The following is a 25,312-nucleotide window of genomic DNA, read 5'->3' as shown; positions in this document are numbered from 1 at the left end:
GCCAACCCTTCTCTAGATTCTAGAACCGAGGTTTTGAGGGCTTCTCTAGATATCCTCCCCATGCCTGTTACCTTTTATGCTGTCACTTTCCTTTCTAGGGCACACTCTGTGGTGGAGTGGAACAGTTTGACTGCTGCCTCCGGAGGAGCATTTACAAGAATAAGTTTGAGTTGACGTATGTGGGACCTAGCCAGGTAAGCAGCTGATAGCCTGCTGCACCAAGATCTTGCCAGCGCTCATTCATCCTTGTGATGCTTTCCTACCTTCTGGACACAGCCACAGTGTCAAATTTAACCCCTGGCAGCGCTGTTCTAGAGAACAGAGTGTATTGGGCAACTCTTTGGCAACTTTCCTGCTGTAGCATTTCCAGCTTATTGTAAGAAAAAATTTAAATGCCAGACTTAAGGGGTACAGAGATCGCCGCTTACAACGTCCTGGTTTAAAACTTCATTACCTGGGGCGCCTAGGTGGCTCAGTCAGTTAAGCGCTGGACTCTTTGATTTCAGCTCAGGTCATGATCAGGCTTGTGAGATGAAGCCCCATGTCGGGCTTTGCACTGGGTGTGGAACCTGCTTAAGATACTGTCTCTCCCTCCCCCTCTGCCCTAACCCCTATCCCCATCCCTCTCTAAAAAAAAAACAAAAACAAAAAAACCCAAAAAAACAAAAACAAAGCAAAACAGAAAAAACTTTACTACCTGTATGCTGTCAACTGGGGAGTTTCGGATTACGCGGGTGCATAACATTGCTTTAGGGCCTCTGAAATCACTGTGTATGACATTGCAAGGTAATTTCTTAGTTCCTGAGCCCACTTTTCTCTTTTATCTATCTCTGTCCTCTTTCCCTTCCATTTATTTATTATTCATTGGTCCCTTCATTCTTTTTGTCTTTTTTTCAGATTTTGTTTACTTATTTGAGAGAGAGAGCACAGGTGCAGGAGCGGGGGGAGGGGCAGAGGGAGAGGGAGTAACGGGCTCCCTGCTCCCGACATACTCAGAAGTGGGGCTCCCAGGACCCCAAGATCATGACCTGAACCGAAGGCAGATGCTTAACCAACTGAACCACCTAGGTGCCCCCTCTTTTTTTTAAGATTTTATTTTTAAGTAATCTCTACACCCAACATGGGGCTCAAACCCTCAACTGAGATCAAGAGTTGCATGCTCCTCTGACTGAGCCAGCCAGGCACCCCATTCTTTCATTTTCTGTCCATTCTCTATGCATGAGCACTGTTAGGTATTGAGAATACAGAGATAATTACCTGTTTTATACGGTCCCTTAATCAAGATCATTCTAGCTAAGGAGATGGGTATATGAAATGACGGTATAGTACACCATGGTTAAAGTCATCACAAAGATTTTCACAAGAGATACAGGAATGTAAAGAAAGTGGTTTTACTTTGTATGTATTATGTATTATGAGCATTGAAAGAGATCATCTTTGAAAGCATTTCATAAATAGTAAAGCACTACGTGAATATGGGGTGTCATTTTTACCAACAATAGCCTAGGCTAGGTGAGGAAACAAGATACTAGCTTTGTTTAACACTGTGGAGGTGGGTAGGGGGCACGGCATGTTCACCCCTCTTTTGGGTTGGGGAAAGCCTCGGGGAGCTCAGACTTGTACCTTATCAAGGTGATTGTGAAGAACCTGTCATCGGGGACCCGAGTGGTACTCAAGTCACACTATGGCTATGAGGTGGAAGAGGTGAAAATCCTGGGAAAGGAACGTTACCTGGTGGCCCACACATCAGACACGCTGCTGCTGGGGGACCTGAACACTAATCGCCTTAGTGAGGTAGGAACCACAAATGGAGGGGTGGGGAGTGGAGCATCTTGTGTTGCTACTTCAGGGGAGCCAGGGTCCCTAGGGGGGAGATCTCTGAGGAAAGCTCTAACATGCTGGTGTTCTGGTGTTGGGGAGTTGGTGGACCTGGGAGTGAGACCCCAGAGGTTTAGAATCCTGGAATGTGAACCCCCACTGTTGGACTGTTTTTACACCATCTCTCAGAAACCTAGAAACCTAGGGCAGAATCTGACATAGCACCTCTTTTGTGCAACATCAAGGCCTTCCTAAAGTCAATCTCTCTGCCTCCTACCCTGTCTCTTTCAGCGTTGTCTTGGATACTTATCCACATTGTTCCTTATGTCTTCTCCCTCCTTTACAGGTAGCTTGGCAGGGATCTGGTGGCAATGAGAAGTATTTCTTTGAAAATGAAAATGTGAGTAGAGCTTGATTAACCATCACCGTCTCAATAAATCTCCTTCTAGCTCCTATGTTGGAAGGATGGCAAGTGGCAAGGGGTTGAGGAGAGAGCAGATAAAGAAGGGAGAGTGAGATAGGCACAGGAACAGAGTAAAGAGAAAAGTGGGAGTCACTTTGCACTGACAGGACACTTCCATCTACTACTGTTGGTCTCTTTCTTCATGCAAACTTCCCACCACGTGACAGTTCCATTCATCCCCAGGTGTGCATGATCTTCAATGCTGGAGAGCTAACCCTGGTGGAATATGGGAGTAATGATACCCTGGGTTCTGTACGTACTGAATTCATGAACCCCCACCTCATCAGGTAACCCAACAAGGTTCTCTAAATTTTTGAAACCCAAAAGAATTCCTTTTTAACTTCTAACTCCTGTATCCTCAAGATTAATCTAAAAACCTCATCCCCTATGGTACCTCGGGGCCCTTGATAAACATCTCAGTGGCCCAAGCCCATTCTGCCTTATCTCACCCTTCATGTTTCAGTGTCCGTATTAATGAGAGGCGTCAACGAGGAATGGAAGACAATAAGAAATTGGCTTATCTTGTTGATATTAAGACTATTGCCATAGGTGAGTAAGACTCTCTCATAATTCTGATAACAAAACAGATGTTTATAGTACGCTTCGATATCACAGGATTGTGTACGGTGGAGAATCCAGGAATCTGAGAGGTGCCAGGTAAATTGTGACCCTGCTCTTACAGAGGATATGTGAAGTGTTCAAATCCACGTGTGCGAGTCTGTATCTGGCTCTATAGATACAGATACACTGTTACATATATCGGCCTGTCCATATAATTATCTGTGTTCTCTGGGCATGTATCTTAGGGCTGGAAATTGTGAATTGTAGAGAGGAACCATTAGTAAAGTTATGAATTTTCCTGTTTAGACTTAATAGGATAATGGACTGTTTGAACCGAAAGGGGACTTATTTTCTGTAGAGTTTGTCATTAGTAGCCACCGATGACAAACTTTATTTGAATTTCACAAGTGTTCACATAAATAAATCTTATTTTATATATTAATAGTTAACTCTGTATCATGAAATGTTTCAAGCAGAGAAAAATGTATGTAGAATAGCATAGTATTCCCTACAAAGTATAGAGAATAGTGTATCTGTATAGTGTACTTGTTAAGAGCAAGGATCTGGAGTCAAGCCTCCTGACTTCTGTAATTATACCCGTGTGATCTTAGGTAAGTTTCTTAACTTTTCTGTATCTCAATTTCCTCATCCACAAAATGGGGATAAAAATAGCACCTACCTTATATGGAAAGCACTTAGACTAATGTCTGGCACATAATAAGTACTTAATAAATGTTAGCTATTAATACTATTATTAGTTGTATATTCATACCTAGTTCTATCATGTCCTGACCTTTCATTATATTTACTTTGGATCTTTTATCTCTCCTCTTACTGAGGGACATTTAAGTTGTTGGTTTTTCAGTTTCCAGTGTTTCGGTTCTCTAAGTTTTACAACTAGAGTGGAACTGCTGAATCATAGAAGAGGTAAATCTGCAATTTCACTAAATATTTCCAAATTGCTCTCCAAAGAGATTGTACCAATTTACATTCCCACCAGCAGTTGGAGGGCCCAGTGTTCTGCATCCTCTCCAATTCTTGAAATTGCTTGACTTCATAATTTGGCTCACTCTGACGTATGTGAAATAATATCTCATCATATTAGTTTTTGTTTGCTCATTTGTTTATTGGCCGCTTGGATTTCTTCTGCTGCTTATTGCCAGTTCTTATTCCTTGCCTGTTTTTAAAACCAGGCTGTCTTTTCCTTATTGACTTGAAGGAGTTCTATGTATGTGTGTTTCTAGCCTTTGATGGTCATTTGTACTGAGGATATTTTGTCAGCCTCTTTTAGTGTTCAGACATTTTTAATTTTAATTTTAATGTAGTTCATTTAATCACAGTTTGTGATTTTTGAGGTCTCATTTAAAAAGTTTCCCTGGGGCACCTGGCTGGCTCAGTCAGAGGAGCATGCGACTCTTGATCTCAGGGTCGTGAGTTTGAGCCCCAAGTTGGGTGCAGAGATTACTTAAATAAATAAAACTTTAAAAAAAGAAAAAGTTTCCTACTCCCTCCTCTATCTTAATATTTTTAAAGTTTGCTTTTTATCTGTGGGTATGGATCATATTTAATTTTTTCCATATTTAACAATTTTTTGGAAATCCATTCTGTGCTCACTAATTTGTAATGTCACCTCTTATAAATCAAGTTTCCAAATACATATGGGTCTATTCTTAGGATACTTTTATATTTCATGAATTTTATATTTCATATCAGATTGTTGAGCTCAGAAATGTAAGTGTCTGTAATGGAAATAATATAGTCTGGTGGCCCGTGTTCCAGTGGCAATAATGAGCTGTGAGACTTTGGACAAGTCACCACACTCCATAGGGCTCATCTTCAATAGTATATAAAATGACAGAGTTCTTCTCTTAACCTTTTTTGGTTACTGGCCCCTTTGAGTATCTAATTAAAATCATAGATCATATCCCAGAAGAAAATACATAAACATATAATTTTGTATATAATTTCAGGGTGTTCACAGAAATAGGGTCCCCACAGTTCTAGTATTCTATGATTCTACTTATAAATTGGGACATTAAAACATGGCTTTATCATTTTGCTTTTTAATTAAAGGAAATTTCATTTTTAAGTTGGTCTTCCCAGTTGTAGACATTAGCTGGTGTTTGGTCTTTAGCTTCAGCATGTATGACAAAGGTAGGACATTGCGCATTGGTAACGTATACAAATGAGAGTTGTGAAGGGGCTGTGTTCAAGAGACTCCCTGAAAGCATCCCTAGCCAATCCTAAGTGGTCTAAGTGTGAGCATATCTTACATTGTCAACAAAATTCACACCAACCTGAAATATCCTTAGCACACTCAGTCTAACTCTAGTCAGAGGTTCCTCCTCTTTGGTCTGTGTGCTTTCTCCACTGTTTGCCCCTTGGTGCTCTGACGTCATAGGCACTCAAAGTGCAGGTAACTCCTTGGAGCAGATATGTTCATCAAGGTCATTTCATCCATCAGCTTTCTCTCAGGGGTGTGCTGGAATTGGGGCTCTTCCTTAAAGTGCTCAGTGCTGCCTTCCAGAGGATTTCGTGAGTAACGGAAGCCAGTTGCTCTGATCTGTTCTGACCTGCTATGAGACAACCCCAAGAGTCCCAGAGAGGAATCACATTTCCTGATGGACCTAGACCTTTTGAGTTAACTACAGAGTTAAACAAAACCTCTACAGTTCTAGTACAAATCTAGTATTGTAAGCATCTTAGCAAAATTATGTCGTATTCCTCATACTCTAGACTGATGCAACATTCTTAAAGCTCAACATATGATTGAAGGCAAGACTTGGGCAGCCAGCCTCGTGCCCTATATATGATTATGTGGAATCTGTCTCCTTAACCCTGTCTCCTTTACTTTGTAGTGGATCTGATTGGTGGCTACAACATTGGCACCATCAGCCACGAGAGCCGTGTGGATTGGCTGGAACTTAATGAAACTGGGCACAAGCTTCTATTCAGGGACCGGAAACTTCGTGTAAGGCCTTAGCTATTGAGTAGTCCATAGAGGATGTGGTACTTAGTACCTGCTACCAGAGATGGGGGGGGAGGGCAGGATGGGACATAATTGCTTGGTGCGCTATGCCATTAACACAGCAAAAGGCACAGAAGAATCAACATTGTGTCTGCTGTCATAGCCCATCCTATATTACCTCTAAGGAGATGGTATCATGATGGCACCAAAGTCAAGAGGGGAATTTTACTATTCACAAGTCTCTGCCCTCGTGAAACTGCCTCACCCCCCACATGCCTAGCTGGCCTTGACCCACACCTGTTCCAGTGTTCCTCAGCTACACTTACCTGACAGCACTAAAGCTGGCTTAAGGACAGTCTCCCCCAAGCCCCTTATTGACTCTGACCTCAATATGGTATCACCAAAGAGCTCAGCCTCAAGGGCAAAGAGACTATCTGGTGATTTTTATTTCATTTTCACTGCGCGAATTTCCAGACCATTTAATGTGCCTGGTGGCCTTACTTTTGTAATCCAGTCTGGTAGCTCTGGCCCAGAGTTACTCTTAAGGATGAAAGTCTGACCTTCACCTAACTTAAATTTCTGGGTGTAGCTCTTTGCTCACTTGGTCATCTCTTACTGGCCAGAGTCAGGATATACCAAGTCAACATAAACTTCAAGTGTTGATGGTTAGTAAGCTTTGAAATTCAGCATCTGCCTGACTGGTGGGTCAGTTGGCCCCATTTCACCATTAAAGAAATGGTCAGGATCGGAGGACACCCCATAGCCCCTTCTAATTGTGCTGTCTTCCTCTTCTTACTTCAGTTACATCTGTACGATATTGAAAGCTGCGCTAAGACAATGATCCTCAACTTCTGCTCCTACGTGCAGTGGGTCCCAGGAAGTGATGTGCTCGTAGCTCAGAACCGAAACAGCTTGTGTGTGTGGTACAACATTGAGGCACCTGAGAGGGTCACCACGTCCTCTATTAGGGTACGTCGACACCAGGGTGCCTCAGCCATAGTGGCAAACTGATCAGTCAGGGCCCTGAGGAAGCTCCAAAGGTTATTTGGTTTTCTTTGGCCCACCACCTATCATGTCTGTGATAGAGTCGGCAAAATAAAGCTTCGATCCTTCCCCACAGTCGGCTAGGTCCCAGAACCATCCTTGTTCAGATCCCTGACACTACATTAGGTCCTTGGAACATGCCTCTCTGTTACAGTGGCCCTGGGAATTCACCAGGTCATAGTGAGTTCTCTTAAGCTGGAAGAGCACCCCTAGGAGGGGCAGTTCTGTGTCAGTTGCTGTGTGCGGATTCTCTGTTGTCAGCCGTTCAGAGCTCCTTTTTTATCAGACTGAAAATCAGCCACTCTCCTATCCTGCCAGCATCACGTACATTCCAGTGATCTTCCAGACTCTGGGAGGAACCCATCCAAACGAGAGGCCCCTGTGCTAGGGTAGGATGACTGGTGTGGGTATAGGGAGAGCACATGGTAGTTTCTTTTTGTCCTTTTTCTATGTCTCTTCTTTTTCCTCCTCTCTTACCTCATTTTAGACTAATTAAGTTTGGGTTTGGGGGTTGTTTTGTCCTTTTTTTAAAACACCATTTTTCACTTTTTTGCTTTGGAGGTTATACATTTTGATTCCTATAGTGATTACCCTCGGAAGTTTACCATTTCCTTAAATTAATAGTCTCAAGTTATTTAGCATCAGACCCCCTGGCAAATGATACAAGGACCTTAACTCTGATTACCTCTCCTCTACCATTATTGTCCAGTGTTTTGTTATCCCCAAAGTGAGACATTAGTCTTATACACAGCCAGAATTTGTTTACATTTCCCATCATGGTGCCATTTTCTCTGTTCACTTTTTCTTTTTGCATTGTTGATCTTCCCTCTGGAGTTATTTTTCTTCTCCTTGAGAGAAAGTGTTTTGAAGATAAATGCTCAGTTTCTGAAAATTACTGAAATGGAATTATCTGAAAATGTTTTTATTTGGCCTGTTCTTGAAAGATACTTGGACTCCATTCCCAATTCTAGATTGATGGTTTTTCTTAGCCTTTCACAAATACTGTCCCATTGACTGACTTCTTTAGTTCTGAGTTTATTAACAGCCCCTTCTGTTGTCTTGTTGCTTTTTTTTTAAGATTTTATTTATTTGAGAGAGAGCGCAGGAGCAGGGGGAGGGGCAGAGGGAGAAGCAGACTCCCCACTGAGCAGGGAGGGGATATGGGGCTCAATCCCATAACTCCAGGATCATGACCAGAGCCTAAGGCAGACACTTACCCAACTGAGCCACCCAGGTGCCCCTGTCTTGTTGCTTTTCTTTTCTTTTATTTTTTTGTCTTGTTGCTTTTAAAGTCTTCTTTTTCGGGCGCCTGGGTGGCTCAGTTGGTTAAGCGACTGCCTTCGGCTCAGGTCATGATCCTGGAGTCCCGGGATCGAGTCCCGCATCCAGCTCCCTCCTCAGCGGGGAGTCTGCTTCTCCCTCCGACCCTCTTCCCTCTCGTGCTCTCTCTCATTCTCTCTCTCTCAAATAAATAAAATCTTTAAAAAAAAAAAAGTCTTCTTTTTCTTCGGCGTTCTGAAGCTTCACTACAATATGTCTGCATATAAATGTCCTTTTACTTACCGTGCTTGGTGTATATGCGTATGCCTGTGTGTGTGTGTGTGTGTGTTGCACATCTGCCAGGACACATCATTCCTCAGCCATGAGCTCTTCAAATCTTGCTGCTTCTCTGGAACACTCTAGTCTCACCCTCAGAATTCTAATTGGGCATGTGTTCCATTTCTTGTCCTCTGTGCCTCTGTAGTCTCTTATTCTTCCTTTCTCCTTGCTCCATGCTCCATTCGGGGTACTTCCTTAAGAAACATCTTGCAAGTCAGGGGTTCACTTTCACCATTGTCTCATCTGCTATTGAAACCACCCACTGAGGTTTTCTTACTTCAGATATTGAATTTTTCATATAATTTTATTTGGTTCTTTCTCCAGTCTGCCTGGTCATTTTTGCTAGTAAATGTGCTGCTGAAGTGAGTACAACCTGGCTATCTTTGATAGTCTCTTGTCCCTTGCTTAATTTTTCACTCCATCTTTTAGGTCTTTAAACATTTTACACTTATTTTATATTCCATAACTTTCATAACGGTTATTTTTAATATTGGAAATTCTTGGAGGTCCAAAAGTGCTGTAGTTATTATTTACTCCTTTATGGTGGTTAACTTATATTTTGGTACTTTTTTTAATTGGGGCTCATGTTACATTGAATACAATCTTTTAGAATCTCAAGGGCCTAACATGGGCATGTTTTCCTCCAGAGATGTTTGCTTCTGCAGGAATCAAGCATATTAATGACTTTTGTTCCCTTTCCTAAAGAGAGGATCCCAGATTTCATGACTGACGGATTCTCAGATTTGCCCCCTCATCCTGCTGGAGGATCCCTGGTTTATTCGCCCACTACTGTGTTTGCCATCAGGGCAACTGTACCCTTTCCACTTGCTCTCCTGTTTTTTTCCTGCTCAGGTTTTAGCTTCCTTCCTTCCTTCCTTCCAGTGGGAGACTAGGAAGTATGCCTAGTGATTTCTTCAGGTGAACTCAGCAACGAATGCATTAAAAAGTACGTCCCAGGTTGAAGTTGTACTGTAACAGGAGGACTCAAGCAGGAAGCAGAAGTGGATGCACACATTGTCACTTTACCTCCAGGCATCAGTGTGGGCCCAGCTCTGAGTGTACTTTAACCCGAGGGCATTAGCATAGCTAAGGAATTCATACCTGCTTGAAAGAAACTAAATATTAGACAACCAAGGGCCACTGTAATTCCCCCGTGTGTGAGCGCTAGGGTTGGGTAAGGGTGGGTCTGTTCTGCGGTGGAGTCAATGGAAACGCTAACCTGGATTTCGGGGGGTGGGGATTGAAATTTTACAGGGCGATGTGGTAGGTCTGGAGCGGGGCGGGGGGAAGACCGAGGTGATGGTGACCGAAGGTGTGACTACGGTTGCCTACACGCTGGACGAGGGCCTGATCGAGTTTGGAACGGCCATTGATGACGGCAACTACAGCCGGTGAGGGGCTGGGCTGATACTCCGTGAGGTGGTGGGAGAGTCCGGTTCTGAGGCGGGAGGACCTGGGATGGGCCGGACAACTGGCCACGTCATCCCCGGCCGCATCACCAGTATTCTTCCGTGTCCTGCTGACCCTAGACTCCTGCTTTCCTTCCTTCTCTCTTCAGGGCCACAGCCTTCTTGGAGACTCTGGAAATGACCCCAGAAACAGAGGCAATGTGGAAAACCTTGAGCAAACTGGCGCTCGAGGCACGGCAGCTCCACATCGCCGAGAGGTGAGGCAGACCAGAACTGAGGTGCCGGGCAGCTAGGAAGGACAGCCACTCCTCCCAGTGCTAAGGCACCGCTCCCCTCCCGTGCCAACAAATGTCTCTGAACCCTTCCAAACATTCTTCCATCCCAGGTTATAAGAGTTCTCTTGTTTTTGCTTCCCCTTCTCGTAGGTAGGTGCCCCTTCAGAGTTTTAACACCCATACCCTCCAAGCCGTGTGTTGATGCGTATTTCCGAATGTGGTATAGGAGTGTAGTTAGTAGGACAAACTTGGGACTCCAGACTCTCTGAGTTATCTTGGCTCCATTTACCAGCTTGTATAACCGCAGGTTAAGTGAACCTTTCCAAGCCTTGGGGTTTCTCAATTTCCTTTCTGTAAAGTGGGAGTAATAATAGAATTTACCTCCTAGGGCGGTCAAGAGGAACCATGGGGGCAGTGAAGAAAGTGGGAGATTCTGAGTGCTCAGTAAACGTCAACCGCTGCTGTTTTGCGAGGAGTCCTCTTGGCTCCCTCCTTTCCCATGCCCCCAGAGCTAGATGACCCGCTCGTCCTAGGGCCCTGACCCAGCGTCTTCAGCACATGTCCTGAAGCTCTTACTGTCCAGCTCTACTGTCTCCACCCTAGAACAGACCACACCTCTACCTGCAGTGTCCCAGAAGCCTCTTAGTCTCACTCATACTGTTCTTACACACCTACCATCCATTCATCCCATAATGGCTGAGATCATTTTTTAAACCATAAATTAGATTATGTCACTTTTTTGCTCAGAACCTTCCAGTAGCTTACTCTTCTACTTCGTATAAGATCCATAGTCCTTGCCGTGTCCTAAGGCCCTACAATATTTGGCCTCTGCTTCCTTCATATACCAGGTACCTACTTGCCTCTTAGTCTCCAGCCACACTGGCATCCTTTGGGCCCTTTGAGCATCTCAAACTCACTCCTGCCATGGCACCTTACACGCACTATTCCCTCTGCCTGGAATAATTTTTTCCCATCTTGTGGGACTGACTTTTTCTTGTATTTAGGTCTTGGCTCAAATGTCAGTTCCTCAGATAGGCCTTCTCTGACTACCAACTTAACTAATCCCCTCCATTACTGTCTGTATGTACTATCACACTATTTTATTTTACTTTTCATTCTCTGAAATATCTTTGTTTGCTTACTCATTATTTGTTTCCACTAGAAAGTAAGTTCCCTGAGAGCAAGGCCGTCATCTGTCTTATCCCCTTGTGTCTCTAGTGGCAAAAACAGCGCGTGGCACGTAACCGATGCTCAGTATATATCTGCCGAGCCAATGAATTCATGATGATCCTATAGTAATACTGCTGTTACTATGATTGCTTCCATACTGCAGGTGCTTTTCTGCTTTGGGCCATGTAGCAAAAGCTCGATTCCTGCATGAAACCAATGAGATTGCAGATCAAGTGTCTCGGGAATATGCAAGTATTATCCTCCTGAATTATTCAGTCTCTCAAGCGGAGATTTCTCTTCATGCTCCGTCCCATGATCCCTGGCTCTCCAGCCATGGCTCCTGTGCTCTATTCTGCCCACCCCACCTCCATCCTCAAGTCAGACCACTCTGGAATTGCTTGCCAGACCTCATCCTCTAAGCCCATGGAGGTTTTCAGCTTTCCAATCTTTTAGCTTCCTCATCTCTGTGGCCTTCCTGTCTAAGCTCACACAGACAGAATGGCTCCTGCAGCACCGACAGAATAACGAGAACCTTCTTCTTCCCCACAGGGTGGAGAAGGAACAGACTTTTACCAGGTCCGAGCACGCCTAGCCATGCTGGAGAAGAACTACAAGCTGGCTGAAATGATCTTCTTGGAACAGGTGATGGGAGCAGAGGGACCAGATTGAAGAGGGGAGCAGGGTGGGAGGGGCAGTGAGGCAAACTGAGGGGAGGAAAGAGCACTGGGAGAGAGCTTTTGGAAAGGTTTATGCAGTTAACAGTACTCCTTACTTCCCCTTCTGCATTAGTCCTTACGGTTATGTCCTTTCGTAATTATCTGCTGCCTCCCCCTGTACTCCCGCCTGTCCTGGCGCTTCTTGCGCACACAGGCAGATCCAGGTTTGTGGGGCCTGAAGCTTATACAATTTGAGGAGCCCTCTTTAAGAAAAAATGCCTTGGAAGGGGCCTCTGCAGATAAGGTGCCCTGAGGCTTAAGCTGCTTCTACTTTCATAATAAATCCACCACTGCTTGTGTATAAATAAAGGGTGAGGCTTTCAGGCCACATGGGCTGGCGTTGTAGCTAGGCTGAGGGCAGCCTGCTGATTCCTGATCCTCCTGTATCTTCTCGGTGTCCCTCTTTCCCCTGCCCGGGTTCCCCTAGAATGCCGTTGAGGAGGCCATGGACATGTACCAGGAGCTGCACCGTTGGGATGAGTGTATCGCAGTGGCTCAGGCCAAGGTACTACCAGTTCTGTCTTCTCCACGGTGCTCACAGCTCAGTTCCACCAATATCAGAAGCCGCCTCTTACCAAGGAGGCTATAGGAACTGGAACAGGGTTGGGGCTGGGAGTTAGGACGTTGCTGACTGGGAGGCTTTTCATTGTTACAGTGGGATTGGAGAAGCTTGGGAAGCAGCAGGGCAGGAAGGAGGGATGTGACTTCTCTTGCCTCTATTGCGTGTCCAGGGGCACCCGGCCCTGGAGAAGCTGCGCCGGGGTTACTACCAGTGGCTGATGGACACACAGCAAGAGGAGCGAGCCGGTGAACTACAGGAGAGCCAGGGGGATGGCCTAGCAGCCATCAGCCTCTACCTCAAAGCTGGGCTCCCTGCCAAAGCTGCTCGACTGGTGCTGGCCCAGGAGGAACTGCTGGCCAACACCGAGCTGGTAGAACACATCACTGCAGCCCTTATCAAGGGGGAGCTGTATGAAAGGGTAGGGCTGGCTTCCCACTCCTGTCCCTCATCTCCAGGACTCAGTGCCCCCTCCTACCCAGAGGAGGCCTGGAGTGCATTCCCCCCCCCGCCCCGCCGCCAAGGACTGGTGGCTGAGTCTCCTCCTTTGGGGGCTGATCCTTGATTCTTCGTGCAGTAGGGCTATCGTTGTAGTCATGTGGTATGTGTCAACAGGCAGGTGATCTCTTTGAGAAGATTCGAAACCCACAGCGGGCCCTGGAGTGCTACTGTAAAGGCAGTGCATTCATGAAAGGTACCACCACCGACAACCCAGCCTTCCCTGCACCTATTTTGTGCATCTGTTCGGGTTGACCAGCTCAGTTCTCCATTCCTCCACTTCTCACCTGTTTTCCACACCCCATTTCCCTGTCTTACTTTTCCTGAGTCCCATCCCTGGAAGTCTTAGCTGAGTGCCTTCTCTGTCCCTGGCAGCGGTGGAGCTGGCTCGACTGGCATTCCCAGTGGAAGTGGTGAGACTGGAAGAGGCGTGGGGGGATCATCTGGTGCAGCAGAAGCAGCTCGATGCAGCCATTAATCACTACATTGAAGCCAGGTAGAGGGGTGCAAAGGAGATTGGGCATGAGGTCCAAGGTAATGGGGCAAGTAAGGGCACCAAGGCCTACAAGAGAGGTGGCAAAATGCAGGTTGGAGTAGACGTGAGGTGTGTCCCTGCCTCTGTCTGTCTCCCTCTTGCGCACACACACGGATGCCTTTTCCAACTGTGCCAGGTGCTCTATTAAGGCGGTTGACGCTGCCCTGGGCGCCCGTCAGTGGAAGAAAGCCGTTTATATATTAGATCTCCAGGACCAGAGCATTGCGTCCAAATACTACCCCCGCGTGGCCCAACACTATGCAGCTCTGCAGGAGTATGAGGTGAGGAAAGTCCCTTCCTGGAGCCGGAAGCAACGCAGTACAGGCTAACAAGAGGAGAACCTAGAGCAGGGAGTGGGGGGCCCCCCACCAAGTCCTTCCTTCTGGGGCCCAGCAGCACCAGCCATCCTGAGCTCCATCAGAGTTCCAATAGAGAATTGCCTTGTGTTGCAGAAATGCAAGGTCCTTTTAAACTGCTATTGTATTGTCCCCATTCTGGTGTTTTGTTTTTTTCCAAAACAGTGGAAGGTGTGAGACACCATAGCCCTCTTTTCTTCTCTGTTGTAGACTAACAGTCTCCCTGGCTCTCCTCCATCCCGGCTGAGGTTTGCTCTTCCCCCTGCAGGCCGCTTTAACTCTCTTGCTCTTGGCCTTCTGTATCCACCTCTCTCAACCACAGATTGCTGAGGAGCTCTACATTAAGGGAGACCGGACAAAAGATGCAATAGACATGTACACTCAGGCTGGCCGCTGGGAGCAAGCCCACAAGGTAGAGAGCGGGGTGGAATTCCTCAGAAAATTCCACCTCTCTGGGGGTGTTGCCACTTTCCCTGGGCTCTTATCTCCCCCCTTCACCGGTTCCGTGAAAGCCGAGGAGGACCAAGATAAAAAAGTCTGGAGAACTTTGATCCCTAGCCACAGGGAGAGGCAAGGATGAAGAGGCCCTTGTTCCCAAACCTGTAATCCTGAAGCAAGCAGAAGGGTTTGGGAGCTGGGGAGTCCCAAATACCCCTCCCCAAGCTCTAGTCACAGTGGCAACTTTGTTCCACGCCTGCACCCAGAACCCGGTGGGTACCGTGGGAGCAGGAATGGGTGCCCCAGCACAGGGCACCTCTGGGCCTTTCTGCCTGAGCAGAATATAGTCCTGACTTTGCTCCTTATGGACTTGGAATTCCCTGGACTGACCAGGAAAGCAGCAGTATGCAAACTCCTATGGTTGTTGAGAGAGTTCAGAGTTGCTGAGAAAACAGGCGGCCCCCCAAGCCCCGCTTCCCTGGCTGCTCCACATATCCCTCTGCTTCCCTTGGAAACCGGTGCCAGAGGCACTCTGGCTCTGTGTGTCTGCACAGCTGGCAATGAAGTGCATGAGACCGGAAGATGTGTCGGTGCTGTACATCACCCAGGCTCAGGAGATGGAGAAGCAGGGCAAGTACCGTGAGGCGGAAAGGTGAGCTGCGGCTCCAGAGGAGGTGTGGAGGGGGATGGGGCATCAGGGCTGCAGGCAGGGATGGGGCTGAGAGATCTCTTAGGAATGACTCTAGTGGCAGGAATCTGGGCCTAGGAGGCCCCGGGTGTATCTCCCCTCCCCAGGCTCTATGTGACAGTGGAAGAGCCTGATCTTGCCATCACCATGTTCAAAAAGCACAAGTTGTATGATGATATGATCCGCCTGGTAGGGAAGCACCACCCAGATCTCCTCGGTGACACACACCTACACCTGGGCAAGGTGAGCCCTTCTGTCCTCGGCCGTCTCTTCTGCAAACAGGCTCTGTGTCCCCCGTGCTCCATCCTGACCCTCCCTTCCCCAGGAGCTGGAGGCTGAAGGCCGACTGCAGGAGGCTGAGTATCACTACCTCGAGGCTCAGGAGTGGAAGGCAACAGTGAACATGTACCGGTCCAATGGGCTTTGGGAGGAGGCCTACCGGGTAAGGAGCCCAGGTCACGCTGGGGATACGGCCGTCCCTCTTTCCCACTCCCAAGTGACTCATTCTGAACTGGTTGCGGCTATCTTTGAAAAATGTCCACACCGATAGGCAAAATTTCATGGGTCTGTGGACTACCTGAAGTCCATCCTTGGACCCTCAGCTGGTTAGCAGACCCCGAAACTTAGCCCTCTCCCTGTTCTAGTAGAAGGACCTGACCCTTGTCAAAGCTGAAGTCAGGTCAGAGGGGAGAAGGGAGCAGCCATGTGGCCCTGCATGGAAGGATTGCCAAATGGCTTTGCTTCACAGGTGGCCAAGGCTCACGGAGGAGCTAATGCCCACAAACACGTGGCCTATCTGTGGGCAAAGAGTCTGGGAGGAGAGTCTGCAGTTAGACTGCTTAATAAGCTGGGACTCCTGGAAGCTGCCATTGACCACGCCGCTGACAACTGGTGAGGCCCTGAGGCTTCTCTCCACTGGCCCCATTCCAGACAGAGCCTCTGTATAGACAAGGAAAATTGCTGTAGCTAAGAAGCGTTTCTAAAAACTGAGGCAAGAGTGAAGAAATCCTTGGAAGAACTTGATGGAGAAGCAAGAATGAATCAGTAGCTCTGCTCCCGGGGGCTCTGAACGTGTTTAACGTTTAGCTGTTCTAAGGAGATGATGGAAAGAGAGCAGCTTTTTTTTTCTTCTTCTTCTTTTTTAAAGAGACCTTCTTTTTAAGTAATCACTACACCCACTGTGGGGCTTGAACTCACAACCCCAAGATCAAGAGTCACTCATTGTCCCGAGTGAGCCGGCCAGGTGCCCCAGAGAGAACAGCTTTTAAAGCTAAAGTACACTAAGCCAGTAGCTTACTTCTGAGTAATGGAAGTGTGATTCCGTTAAATGCAAAAAGAGCTTTTCTTAAGCGAATGTTACAAAGACCAGGAATAATCCTGCATCAAGTCAGATTGCTGAGCGTAATCTTACTGTTTTTGAGAGACCCTTTTTTCTGCTAGTGTAGATGTGGCTCAGGAGGTGGTGGAGAACCAGGCACCCTTGCTCCCCAGGCAGAGTAGTGCTGTGAGGCTCACCATGGTCCCCTGCCTCGTGCCCATCCCCTTCCTTCATGTCCACTGGGCACAGGAAGCACAGGCTTTTCCAAGTGTCTCCTGATCCACGTCTTCCTTTATGTGTCTGTGTGCTTGTGTCACTTCATATGGATTGTCTTTTTTTTTTTTAGATTTTATTTATTTATTTGACAGAGAGAGACACAGCGAGAGAGGGGACACAAGCAGGGGGAGTGGGAGAGGGAGAAGCAGGCTTCCCGCGGAGCAGGGAGCCCAATGCGGGGCTCGATCCCAGGACCCTGGGACCATGACCTGAGCTGAAGGCAGACGCTTAACGACTGAGCCACCCAGGCGCCCCATGGATTGTTTTCTTAATCTGTCCTTTTTCCTACCCCAGTCATTGCCCTTTCTGTTTTCTCTTGCCCTGTTTCTTCTCTTGTCTTATAAAATGAAAGTGTTGAGTAGGCAAACCTTACCCACGCTTTCCATTTCAGCTCATTTGAATTTGCTTTTGAACTCTCTCGGCTGGCCCTCAAGCACAAAACCCCTGAGATACATCTCCGATACGCTATGTACCTGGAGGATGAGGTATGGATGTGATCCTTCTCCATTGCTTTTGACCTTGACCTCCTCCTGTCTCATGGCTGCCAGATGGCAATCTGCTTCTTACTGCGTGCGGCTGCCTTTCTGTCCCTATAGGGTAAATTTGAAGAGGCTGAAGCTGAATTCATCAGGGCTGGTAAACCCAAGGAAGCAGTCCTCATGTGAGTTACCCATAAATTCCTTACTCCTGTCCTCCCAAGTGCAGCCCCAGGACCTGGCATTGTCACCTTCACCTTCACCTGAACCTAGTCCCAATAAATTTCCTACCCCCTCAGTGACGGCTGTTTGCCTCCCACTGTTGAGGCCTCAGTCCTGTACTTAGCCTCTCCTGTGTCCTCATCTGGGAGCAGGTTTGTCCATAACCAGGATTGGGAGGCAGCTCAGCGTGTGGCCGAGGCCCACGATCCTGACAGTGTCGCCGAGGTGCTTGTGGGGCAGGCCCGGGGGGCCTTGGAGGAGAAGGACTTTCAGAAAGCAGAAGGACTGCTGCTTCGGGCCCAGAGACCGGGCCTAGCCCTCAATTATTATAAGGTAGGGCACCGGATTCAGGGCCATGAGGGGAGGGTGAAGAGGGTATGAGAACCCACAGAGCACTACACTAACCCCCCAGCTACTGGGAAAGATCCAGAGAGTGGGCATTGTGTTGGGGGCGGGGAGGAGACAAGAAGGAGAAGAGAGGTCCAAGGACCTAGGGATCAGTGGCCCATAGTACGTAGCACCCGTGTAGCAGTGGGAAGCTGTCATGCCTGCCTCTGCCTTCCTGATCCCTGGAAATCTGAGCAGGAGGCTGGACTATGGAGTGATGCCCTGCGGATCTGCAAGGACTACGTGCCGGGCCAGCTGGAGGCTCTGCAGGAAGAGTATGAGCGGGAAGCCACCAAGAAGGGGGCCAGGTATGAAGCCAGGAGGCAGCAAGTGTCGGCAGGGCTGGAGGGTGGCTCACAAGGTATACACAGGGTAGGCCACGCTGCCCATCCTGTTCCCGGTCACGTGTACTCTCATCTCCTCAGGGGCGTGGAGGGCCTAGTGGACCAAGCTCGACAGTGGGAGCAGTCTGGAGAGTATAGCCGTGCAGTCGACTGCTACCTCAAGGTGCGGGACTCAGGCAGCAGCAGCCTAGTGGAAAAGTGCTGGATGAAGGTGAGGCCTGCTACACCCTTCCTGGCCCTCCGCTTCCCGGACCACACTCACACCCAGCATTCCTCTTCAGACATTCCTCTTTCCTCCTCTGCCTCTCATTTTCACTCAGGCAGCAGGTATCTGCTGAGTGCTTGCTAGATGCGAGAGCCAGAACCTCTGAAGTCTGTAAGAGGGGCTCTAAGGCAGAATCCTAACAGCCAGAAATTGGGGGAAGTTAGACCAACGTGGCTCAACTAATTGTGTATCTCAGTGAAAACTAAAGGATGTGATTTGAGGTGGAGTTCAGAGAAGGTGGAGTTCAGAGAAGCCCTCTATGGGCTGGGGGGTTCAGGGAGGCTTGAGGGAGAAGGTCAGCCTAGAACCAGAGCTGGAAGGGCAAATCCAGAGCCCAGAGCTGGGGCCAGATGGAGGCCATGAGGAAAGCAGAGGCTCCTCCTCTATACAAGAGCTCCTGAAAAGAAGCATCTAGCAGATTAAGCTAAGTCAGTATGTTTCATCAATTCCTAAGCAAATATATAATCACATTTTACTATCTTAGAAATTGGGTTGCATGTGAAGTTTTAAATGATGTATCTGCAGCACCTGGGTGGCTCAGTCAGTTAAGCGGCTGACTCTTGATTTCGGCTCAGGTCATGATCTCAGGGTTGTGAGATCTAGTTCTGCACTGGACTCTGCGCTGGGCGTGGAATCCACTTGAGATTCTCTCTCCTTCTCCCTCTGCCCCTCCCCACTCGTGCTCTCTCTAAAACAAAAAATAAATGAGTCATCTTTGATTCAGAGAAATATGGTATTAGGATTTGTCAAGGGGGTGAGATTGATCAGCTACCTAAATAAAATGTTGGTGCAGTGATGCCCCTGCAGAATTCCCCTTGGGTTTCAGAGGCCTTGTAATTGAATAGCCCCTAATAGTTGGGGCGGCAGGGGTGGGGGAGGAAGTAGATAGAAGGACTGATGGTTATGCAAATTTAGCAAATTTAATCAGCAAGTGTTTATGAAGCATCTGCTATGTTTTACTCTGGAGCATTGTCTATTGGCATCTGTACATGACTATACCTTCTTGAGATGAGTCAACTTCCCGGATGGGAGACTTAAAGCTTTGAAGGGTTTGGCAGGTAAAGAAAGTGAGCAAGAATAGGTGGGGAAGAAACCAGGAGGATTTAGCACATAGACTGTAGCTAAAACAGACCATGTATGTGGAAATTAAAATTTGATGAGAATGTCAACATCACAGTGGAAAGAGTAAACTTACAGAATGCTCAGGTTTGTAGAATTACTGAGTTTTAGGGTTGGAAGGTATCTATCTCCAAGGTCATCTAGACCAGCACTGTCCTATAGAAATACAGTGCAAGTCACAAAGGTAAGTCATACGTGAAAGTTTAAAATTTCCTAGTAGCTGCATTCAAATAAGTAAAAAGAGATACAAGAAAATATTTATATTTTACCTAATCAAATATATCTAAACTCATTTCAACATATAATCAATATTTTATTGGTTGATTTTTTTTTTTTTTTTTTTGACAGAGACATAGCAAGAGAGGGAACACAAGCAGGGGGAGTGGGAGAGGGAGAAGCAGGCCTCCCGTGGAGCAAGGAGCCCGATGTGGGGCTCGATCCCAGGACCCCGGGATCATGACCTGAGCTGAAGGCAGACGCCCAACGACTGAGCCACCCAGGCAGCCCTGGTTGATTTTTTTTTTTAAGATTTTATTTATTTGAGTGAGAGTAAGAGAGCGTGTGCGCATGCACTCACAAGCAGAGGGGAGGGGAAGCACGGAGGGAGTGGGAGAAGTAGATTCCCCTCTGAGCACTGACTCCAGGCTAGATCCCAGGCCCCTGGGATCATGACCTGAGCAGAAGGCAGACGCTTAACTGACTGAGCCACCCAGGCGCCCCTTATTGATTGATGAGATTATTGATACTACTTATTTTTCAATTTATTGAGATATTTTACATTCCTTCTTTCGTACTAAATCTGTAAAACCCAGTGTGTATTTAAACTGATAGCACATTGGGGTGCCTAAGTAGCTCAGTCATTGGGTATCTGCTCGGGTCATGATCCCAGGGTCCTAGGATTCAGCCCTGCATCGGGCTCCCTGCTCGGCGGGAAGCCTGCTTCTCCCTCTCCCAATCCCCCTGTTTGCGTTCCCTCTCTCGCTCTCTCTCTCTCTAATAAATAAAATCTTTAAAAATAAATAAACTGATAGCACATCTCAGTTGGGACTAGCCGCATGTGACTAGTGGCTTCTATTCTGATGGTACAAATCTAGACCGTCACTCTTACAGGTGAGGAAACTGAGGCACAGAAAAGCCCAGCACAAATAGCTGCAGAATGCCTTCTTTCTCTTATACCACATTACAAAGATTCTGTTTGTGACAAAGAACTTGAGAAACCAGTTTGTCCGAGGGCAGGCAGGACCAAACGCAGTGACCTCAGACAGCATAGAGAGTGTCTGACAGAGGAGCTGAGAGGAACAAATGGGTCTACCGATGGTCATTTCAAGGCTCTGAGGGACCGTGAGGCAGGCCTTGCCCAGGAGGGTAGAAGGTGAAGGAGAGTGCAAGAGAGAAAGTTGGCAACTGAAGGGAAAAAAACAGACCAGGCTGAGGACACACAGTGGTATTTGTCTCTCCTACCCATTGTCATGTCTTGTTCCACCCCTCAGGCAGCTGAACTCGCCATCAAATTTCTGCCTCCCCAACGCAGTCTGGAAGTAGTTCGGGCTGTGGGACCCCAGCTGATTGGAATTGGAAAGCACAGTGCAGTAAGTAGGGTGCTGGGACAGAAAAGAAATAGATTCACGGAGAGGGTGGAATGGTGCCATCTATACCCAGGAGGGTATGTGGGGTGGGCCTCTTGGCAGGCGTGACCTGCAGTTCGTTCTGTGGAAATGGAGGAGAGATCGTCTCCACGCTCTGATTCCCCCACTGTGCAGGCTGCAGAGCTCTACCTGAACCTGGACCTAGTCAAGGAAGCGATCGATGCTTTCATCGAGGGTGAGGAGTGGAACAAGGCTAAGCGCGTGGCCAAGGAGTTAGATCCCCGGTAAGCTCCTGACCCCTTCTCTCCGGGAAGTTCTCTCACTTGCTTTTGTAAAGAGGAGGAAGTTCTCATGGGAAGGGTGTGCATCCCGGGACTGTGTAGTGTTAGATCTCTGCACATCTTCACAGGTATGAAGACTACGTGGACCAGCATTATAAAGAGTTCCTCAAGAACCAGGGCAAAGTGGACTCGGTGAGACTCGCAGAGTGTTAGCAAGAGGCCAGACGCCTGGAGGCTCAAGGGATTTTCTCCCTCCTCTCCCTGCTCATGTCATCTCTGTCCTCTTAACTCTGTCTTTTCCACTGATCCATAGCTGGTGGGTGTGGATGTGGTGGCTGCTTTGGACCTGTACGTGGAGCAGGGCCAGTGGGATAAGTGCATTGAAACGGCTACCAAGCAGGTACTGCTCTCTTCCTCCCATCCGCAGCTCTCCTGGACATTTTCCCTTGGCTCCCCTTGCCCCAGAGCTGTCTCTCTCTTACTTCCTCCAAAGCCCAACCCCAAAGATCCCTAACCAGCATCAGAGAGTCAGTCTTCCACCCTTTTGAAACTGGAGTCAGAGGCCTAGCTGGGCTTGACTTACATAGGCCTTTGCCTCCTAAATAAATCCATGGCCTCAAGTTACCACCCCACCCTCTCTGCCTGGTCTTACTGATCCCAACCTCCTCATGCTTTTCCTCCATCTCTGGGACAGAACTACAAGATTCTGCACAAGTACGTGGCTTTGTATGCGACTCACCTGATCCGAGAGGGCGGCTACAGGCAGGCACTAGCCCTGTATGTGCAGCATGGAGCTCCTGCTAACCCACAGGTACCAGCCTGCTCCTCGGGGTGAATGTTCCCCAGGGAAATCCTTACCTTCTCCTCAAGAACCACCCATGCCCTTGGCAACTGTCTTCTCAAAGGATTCTTTTAGACAGCGTCATGCCCAGAGACCCCCACCAGCGTCTTCTGGAATGTACAGCCACTCAAGATTTATCATTTGAGGATACATTCAGCAACCTCCCCGTGCTCTTAGCTAACACAGGGAAGTCTTTCAGAGATGAATTCTGCACACACCTCTAGGGCCTTACTAACTTCCTTCAGAGACTAAACACTGCTCTCCTACCTGAGCACCACAGCTCAATAGGATATCAGCCCATTCGCGTGCACACATCTGTCTACACACAGACTACCAGTTGTAAGAAAGTTATTTTCTTACTCTTCTTTCTCTTCCTGAAAATGATCAACACTTTCTCCATCATTGTTCCCTAGCTCTTCCACACACACACTTACAGCCTGTATCCTCTTCGGCCCCACATGCACTTTCTCTTCTAGTTACCCCTTCTCACTCAGCTCTCCTTTCCCCACTACCCCTAGAACTTCAACATCTACAAAAGGATCTTCACGGACATGGTGAGCTCACCTGAGACCAACAGTGCTGAGGCCTATCACAACTGGGCTGATCTTCGTGATGTGCTCTTTAACTTGGTGAGGAAGTCAGGTCCATGACAGAGTGACAAGGCTACCCCACCTGTCCCTGTCCCCCTCTCTTCCTTCAGGCACATAAACATTTACTTTCAAATGGGCTGCACCTTTGTCCAGGTGGCCATGAGCTCTCCAGCACTCCTCCGACCCCTGACCCAGGTTGTGCTCTCTTCCTGCTCTAGTGTGAAAACCTGGTGAAGTCTAGTGAGGCAAACTCTCCAGCCCATGAGGAGTTTGAGACGATGCTGCTGATTGCTCATTACTATGCCACTCGCTCAGCTGCCCAGAGTGTCAAACAGCTGGTGAGATTGGGGGCTGGGTGGGGGGGGGAGCACTCAGTCTTACAGACACATCTTCCAATGTATGAAGATGAACGAATACAAGTTCTGGATTCTCAAACTTGGTCCACTTCTTTCCTAGCTTCTCTTCTATTTAGACAAATCTTCAACCCTCGCTGAGGTGTTTTCCTTCCTGGACCCCTCCACTGACCTTCTTAGGACTCTGCCCACATAGCTCCAGCCTCATTATACTTAAACATTCAAATCCCACAAGTTCTGTACTGATCTCTTACAACATACCCACTTCTTTGGCCGATTCGGGAGAGCATAATGTAAATTTATTGTGTGTACTTAAATGATAAAAATAATCTAGGCCTAGTTCTCTGGTGCAGATGAAAAAAAAACAGAACCGCTTGAGATCCAGAGCAATTTCATATGTATTACTGGTTTTTTGGTTCTCTGGCTGCTTTAGTTATAAGATCACTCGTCTGGTAGCTTAGTCGCTACAGTGCCAGGATCATAATGCTTTGACTTTAATCTGTAGGAAACTGTGGCTGCCAGGCTTTCTGTTTCGCTCTTACGCCATACCCAGCTCCTACCTGCAGACAAGGCCTTCTATGAAGCAGGCATTGCTGCCAAGGTGAGCTGGGACAAGGAAGAGTGTGGCCGAGGACATAGGGAAATCAAAAGTTGGGAGGTAGACTATTCTGTCTACTCAGAGCAAAGCAGAATGTGGGGCTGATGATATGGAGGACATCGCTTTCTTGTGTCTTCCTGGATTCTTTCCCCTGCATCCTGGAGAAGCAGCATCCAAACCCAGCTGCTCACTCCCACCTGCAATTTTTCTCTGTTGAAGGCAGTTGGCTGGGAGAACATGGCATTCATCTTCCTCAACCGCTTTTTGGATCTGACTGATGTGAGTAGAGAAGTTGTGCCCTGAGGGTGGGAGGTTTTGCCTATCACAAGCTGTGTCTATCTCATGGCTGCCCACTCTGCCGCAGGCAATCGAAGAAGGGACTCTGGATGCCCTTGACCACTCTGACTTTCAGGATACAGACATTCCCTTTGAGGTGCCACTCCCAGCCAAGCAGCACATACCGGTAAGAGTAGGAGATTGGAGAACAGGGAAGGCCTCACCGGTGTGAAGGCATTGTGAAGGGAGGACACTCTATCACTTTACGTTGGTCCTCCTAACCTTTGTAACGGGCATCAGCTGGCAACATCTTTGGAAGGGCCTCAGCCCTCACTATTCCTTCAGTGAAAGTAGAAGCAGAGAAAAAAGAAAACTAAGGTGGTGACCATGAACCCCATCCAAGGAGGATCATGTATGGGTAAAAGATGATGCACAGGACAACAGTTAAGTAAGACTTCAAACTCCCCACCTTCCACTTGCCCTGCCCTGCGTGAAGCTGCTGCTCCTTCTGTCCTTCCCAGGAGGCTCAGAGGGAAGAGGTTCGAGACTGGGTACTCACAGTCTCAATGGACCAGCGGCTGGAGCAGGTTTTGCCTCGGGATGAGCGCGGTGCCTACGAAGCTTCCCTGGTGGCAGCGAGCACTGGAGTTCGGGCACTACCCTGCCTCATTACAGGTACAGAACTCTACAGCAACCCACGTTCTGTGGTGGGTGGAAAGGAAGGGAAAACCGCAGGATGAAGAGAGTATTTTACTCCGAAATTGCTCTTGGTTTTCCCCCTAAAATGCCCGTTCATCTTTTTTTCTTCCCCCACAGGATACCCCATTCTGAGGAACAAAATTGAATTTAAGCGGCCAGGGAAGGCAGCTAACAAGGACAACTGGAATAAGTTCCTTATGGCTATCAAGGTTAGAGAGGGAGAGTTGGAGGGTGGGGGCAGGGAGAGCAGCACTAAAGGAAAATAAGAAACTACTAGAAGGGTGGGTGGAAATGTCAAGAAGGCAGGTGCCGGCCCTGAACTCTGCTCTCCCTACCAAGATGGGGTTGATTTTAAGAAGGAATGCTTTTCCTTAGCACTAATGCGTTCCTTTCTTGTTCTTCTGTTTGTCCATAGACTTCCCACAGTCCAGTGTGCCAGGATGTGCTGAAATTCATTAGTCAGTGGTGTGGAGGGCTACCCAGCACCAGCTTTTCCTTTCAATAACTGGCAGGGCTCAGGGAAGAACTCTTGGATTCTCTCCCTCATTAAAGTCTTGTAGGTAGTGGAGACCGCTGTGTTCTTT

General features: G+C 47.8%; 1 protein-coding gene across 2 annotated transcripts in view; it reads left to right on the top strand.

The window, feature by feature from the left end:
• Window positions 1-25,296, top strand: part of IFT172 (intraflagellar transport 172) — a 32,259-nt gene extending 6,963 nt beyond the window's left edge. The window contains exons 10-48 of one of the 2 annotated variants that reach the window (XM_028099529.2): window positions 99-194; window positions 1,633-1,794; window positions 2,165-2,218; window positions 2,465-2,568; window positions 2,745-2,830; window positions 5,701-5,813; window positions 6,612-6,779; window positions 9,708-9,844; window positions 10,012-10,119; window positions 11,471-11,555; window positions 11,857-11,949; window positions 12,451-12,528; window positions 12,755-13,003; window positions 13,198-13,276; window positions 13,456-13,576; window positions 13,752-13,896; window positions 14,294-14,383; window positions 14,964-15,061; window positions 15,205-15,340; window positions 15,423-15,539; window positions 15,846-15,988; window positions 17,083-17,176; window positions 17,288-17,352; window positions 17,542-17,722; window positions 17,975-18,084; window positions 18,202-18,331; window positions 20,995-21,093; window positions 21,265-21,374; window positions 21,500-21,563; window positions 21,685-21,771; window positions 22,066-22,182; window positions 22,731-22,841; window positions 23,021-23,140; window positions 23,661-23,756; window positions 23,973-24,032; window positions 24,118-24,216; window positions 24,551-24,704; window positions 24,846-24,937; window positions 25,144-25,296. In XM_028099529.2, the coding sequence (XP_027955330.2) occupies window positions 99-194; window positions 1,633-1,794; window positions 2,165-2,218; window positions 2,465-2,568; window positions 2,745-2,830; window positions 5,701-5,813; window positions 6,612-6,779; window positions 9,708-9,844; window positions 10,012-10,119; window positions 11,471-11,555; window positions 11,857-11,949; window positions 12,451-12,528; window positions 12,755-13,003; window positions 13,198-13,276; window positions 13,456-13,576; window positions 13,752-13,896; window positions 14,294-14,383; window positions 14,964-15,061; window positions 15,205-15,340; window positions 15,423-15,539; window positions 15,846-15,988; window positions 17,083-17,176; window positions 17,288-17,352; window positions 17,542-17,722; window positions 17,975-18,084; window positions 18,202-18,331; window positions 20,995-21,093; window positions 21,265-21,374; window positions 21,500-21,563; window positions 21,685-21,771; window positions 22,066-22,182; window positions 22,731-22,841; window positions 23,021-23,140; window positions 23,661-23,756; window positions 23,973-24,032; window positions 24,118-24,216; window positions 24,551-24,704; window positions 24,846-24,937; window positions 25,144-25,233 (4,341 nt within the window). In that variant the 3' untranslated portion in view covers window positions 25,234-25,296. Of the gene's footprint in view, window positions 1-98; window positions 195-1,632; window positions 1,795-2,164; window positions 2,219-2,464; window positions 2,569-2,744; window positions 2,831-5,700; window positions 5,814-6,611; window positions 6,780-9,707; window positions 9,845-10,011; window positions 10,120-11,470; window positions 11,556-11,856; window positions 11,950-12,450; window positions 12,529-12,754; window positions 13,004-13,197; window positions 13,277-13,455; window positions 13,577-13,751; window positions 13,897-14,293; window positions 14,384-14,963; window positions 15,062-15,204; window positions 15,341-15,422; window positions 15,540-15,845; window positions 15,989-17,082; window positions 17,177-17,287; window positions 17,353-17,541; window positions 17,723-17,974; window positions 18,085-18,201; window positions 18,332-20,994; window positions 21,094-21,264; window positions 21,375-21,499; window positions 21,564-21,684; window positions 21,772-22,065; window positions 22,183-22,730; window positions 22,842-23,020; window positions 23,141-23,660; window positions 23,757-23,972; window positions 24,033-24,117; window positions 24,217-24,374; window positions 24,705-24,845; window positions 24,938-25,143 lie in introns of those variants that run through there. The other variant, XM_088026370.1, reaches the window with a different exon arrangement.
• Window positions 25,297-25,312: the final 16 nt, after the last annotated feature.

This window comes from Eumetopias jubatus, unplaced genomic scaffold (assembly GCF_037043125.1).
Source record: "Eumetopias jubatus isolate StellerSeaLion01/CBP00866 unplaced genomic scaffold, mEumJub1_p1.0 scaffold_9, whole genome shotgun sequence".
Classification (NCBI taxonomy): domain Eukaryota; kingdom Metazoa; phylum Chordata; class Mammalia; order Carnivora; family Otariidae; genus Eumetopias; species Eumetopias jubatus.
Note: the sequence above shows the minus strand (reverse complement) of the source record. Positions and strands in the feature narration are given on the sequence as shown.